Source organism: Gavialis gangeticus, unplaced genomic scaffold (genome assembly GCF_001723915.1).
Source record: "Gavialis gangeticus isolate Ggan-Ray unplaced genomic scaffold, GavGan_comp1, whole genome shotgun sequence".
Classification (NCBI taxonomy): Eukaryota; Metazoa; Chordata; order Crocodylia; family Gavialidae; genus Gavialis; species Gavialis gangeticus.
In genome coordinates this window covers 14,120,338-14,123,686 of record NW_017729033.1, presented here as the reverse complement: position 1 = coordinate 14,123,686, position 3,349 = coordinate 14,120,338, and the positions used below count along the sequence as shown (strand labels likewise).

The following is a 3,349-nucleotide window of genomic DNA, read 5'->3' as shown; positions in this document are numbered from 1 at the left end:
AATCATTTTACAGTGCTTCTGCCTCCATAAAGTATTTGCTTGAGAGCCAATGCCAAAAAAAAAGCAATCCATTAACCAAGTCCTGAGTTTCTCTAGTAATGCTCCCTCCCCTCCATCCCACATATGCTTTTGGCAAGTTATGGCTACCAGAACTAAACTGCAAGATTAAATATTTAAACTAAGCAATTCATATTCTTGGGTGGATGAGCTAAATGTCTTCCAGCGATTTGTGCAATTTCGGCACCATTTGTCCCACCTGTAAACTCGACATCCTGAAATCATATAACCATACTCGGGGAACAAGGCAGCTTTGCAGCCAGTCGGGAACCAGTTAGGTTGAAGGAGGGGTTCAGATTTTCCAAGGCTAACTCGATAGCCCTGCAAAGCACGCTGTAAGCTACTGCTGAAGTAGAAGAGGCATTCCTTCAGCTTGTGTTAAATCATCTTCTTCTAAAAAACCTCTCCCCCCTTCAATCCAAGGTCACTGTTTTTCAGTCTACCCCTGGAAGGGTAACCTGTTTATTGAAATCTGATCAACTGCTGGAGACCCAGTGTTAAAATGTGCACTAGCTGTTGAGAACTGTCATTTGTCTGTCACTTGGGAAGTTAATGGATTTGTTTGTTTAGTTTGCTATTGGGAATACACAGGGCAGAGTGTGGAGGGATTACCGTGGGGAGAGGCGTTCCTGATCCACAAAGGAATGCAATTGTCTTCCTTTAACCTTACCCCGAAACCTGGAAGCCAACTGTGTATTTTTACACACAAACAACAACAGCAAAGAGGAAAGCCCCAGAGAGCTCACCTGGAACCACAGACCTTGCCAACAAAGTGACAGCAACCCCATCCAGTATCACGACACCCACGGTATACACTGACAAATCGCAGCGTGCGTGCTTGTGGGCATGCGTCCATGCACTAAGGGTGGAGGGAGCGCCTATGCTGAAAGAAACTTCATTATATGGCCTTTAAAAGGAAATATAGCGTGTTTGCAGAACCTGGAAAGGAGCAAAGCACAAACCATCCCCAAGGCTGTATAAAGCGTGTGCGCCTTACCTCTCGCCGAGTCAGAAAAGGCAATTATCCCTACGAAAAGGAGGGCAAACCGGAATTCCATTTTGAAAGCCCGATCCTTGCGTGCCATACAGATTCCTGTTCTTTCAAACCTGGGGAGGGGGAAAGAAAAAAAAAGAAAAGAAAAATAAGGAACTTTCCCCCAAAACCCTCAAAATTTTACAGACTTAATTTTGCATTTTTTTTTTTTAATGCCAGTGGAGCAGACAAAATTAGAACCAGCAAATAAAGCGGCTAAGTATTTATAATTCATTCCTTGGCCTTCAGCATGTAAAAACTTTGCTCTACCCCTAGTCTTTTGCTCCTGCCTGATATAAATCAAGAACCCACAGAGGCCAGTGAGCTCTTCTAAGTTTACACTTAAATGCATATTTCTTTGGTATTCTGTACTGAAACCAGTCTGGAAGACAAACAAAAACTACCGAGTGGCCATAAAACAAGACTTCAGGTTAAAAATTTGTGGAGGAGCTTGGGGAAGAAAAAAAAAGAGGAATGTTTCCGTCCCACCCACGGTACAGAAAGCTTTGCCTTATAGCTTCGTCGCCTTGAACGCAGTGGCTACGGCTTTGTACACTTTCTTCAGCGTAGACTTTTATTCCCCCCACCCCCCCTCGGCAGCAATTCATTTTCCTTAACTTTCAAGAACCGCTTTTGCATCAAAGGTGGGTCCTAAAGCAAAACCGCATGAAGTCATACAGACTCCTTAGCCGCTATAGTATTTGTGAAGGGGGAGGAGGGAAAAAAAAAAAAAAAAAAACACCCTCTCCCCCATCGTATTTTTTTAGGGGGGGGGGGGGGAAAAAAAAAAAAAATAAAGGAAAATAGGGTTTAAAAAAAACACCCTCTCCCCCATCGTATTTTTTTAGGGGGGGGGGGGGGAAAAAAAAAAAAAAAAAAATCAAGGTAGATCAGGTTTACAGTAATCACACTCTGTTCTCCTCCTAAAACTCTCACTCTCTAAACACTGTCTGAATTCCTCACTCTTGTAAACTCCCTGCTTTAAATGCTCTATGCCCCCAGGACATACAACAATCCATGTACAACATCCAACAAAGCAAATAATTACACATTGCCATTAGCTTACAAATTTGCACCACAAGTTCTTAAGGTGGTAAAATGAGGTTGTTGGAAGGTTTTTGATTTGGAGCTGGCTCAGGTTTTGGGTTTGTTGGCTTGGGGTTTTTTTTTTTAATACAGATTCTCTGCCCAAGGTATGAGTTTGCATCAAGCCAAGTGAGGGAGACCTAGATGTGGAAGGGTATATAATAGATCCTAGTACTCCCATCATATAAGGCAGCTCTCCAGTGGAAGGGGAAGGAAGCAATCCAGAAATGCCTATAACCTGCACAGGCTAGAGATCTCACCCAAAAGTTGCTTCGATTGTTGCTATTCTGTTCCTAAACAGTGTCCAGTGAGGAAGCAGAGGCAGTTCATGCCAGGAGAGGACCACGTCCAAGCACAGCCTGGGCTTCCCCGAGGTAAACCAGCAGCTCAAGGTGGGGCCACACTCCTACCTCCCAGTCCCACTTGAGTGAGAAGGTGCAGTCCTAGGTGCCAGGGAGCTGCTTGTCTGATGTGACCCAGTGGATCCCATCACCACTGCTCAGCTCAAGCCCTATATAGGAGGAGGATCCCATCCCACCCTCCTTTCCTCTGACCAGCCAGGAGCTTGAGACATCTGCCCTCAAACTGACAGCGCCTGGGAGGGAGGGAGGGAGGGAAGGAGGGACGGGATGGGCTGCTTCTGGCCAAGGGGTCCGACCCGCAGATCTGCCTCTGCCTGGGAAGGCGAGTGAACAGGACCAGGCTGGGGCAGGGGCGGCAGGGGCAGCGTCCCAGAGCCGATCAGACCATGCAGGAAGGATGCGTGGGAGCAAGCATGTGCCCCCTTGCGCTGGCTGGTCCCTGCAGACCCCTGGGCCGGCTGCACAGCTCCGTCAGCCCAGGCCAGTCCTGTGCAGGCGCCTTCACCTCCGGGACGTCCCTTCCCCGGCTGCCCCCTCTCCCTTTATTGCCAGGGGCTCGGGTCCCTGCCCACGCGGGGCATCAGCCCCCCCATGGCATCAGCTCAGCCCCACGTGTTTCCAGTTGAGCCGTTCCCATCAGCTCCCCCCATTCATCCCCACGACCAGGTATTCCCAGGTGCCCCGTCCCCCGGGACACGAGTGGGAGGGGACTGATCCCGCTCCCCACCCCCCGCCCGTGATCCGTGGCCCCCGCGGGCAGGCCCGCCCCACCGCACCGCACCGCACCGCACCGCACCGCGGCGGCGGCACC

At 49.2% G+C, this 3,349-nt stretch overlaps 1 protein-coding gene across 2 annotated transcripts in view; it reads right to left on the bottom strand.

Moving 5' to 3' along the window:
- FGFRL1 (fibroblast growth factor receptor-like 1) overlaps positions 1–2,968 on the bottom strand; it is a 312,078-nt gene extending 309,110 nt beyond the window's left edge. The window contains exons 1-2 of one of the 2 annotated variants that reach the window (XM_019526169.1): positions 2,587–2,968; positions 1,055–1,164 (exon numbers count right to left, since the gene is read on the bottom strand). In XM_019526169.1, the coding sequence (XP_019381714.1) occupies positions 1,055–1,164; positions 2,587–2,666 (190 nt within the window). In that variant the 5' untranslated portion in view covers positions 2,667–2,968. Of the gene's footprint in view, positions 1–1,054; positions 1,165–2,436 lie in introns of both variants that reach the window. The other variant, XM_019526170.1, reaches the window with a different exon arrangement.
- Between the last annotated feature and the right edge of the window lie 381 nt (positions 2,969–3,349).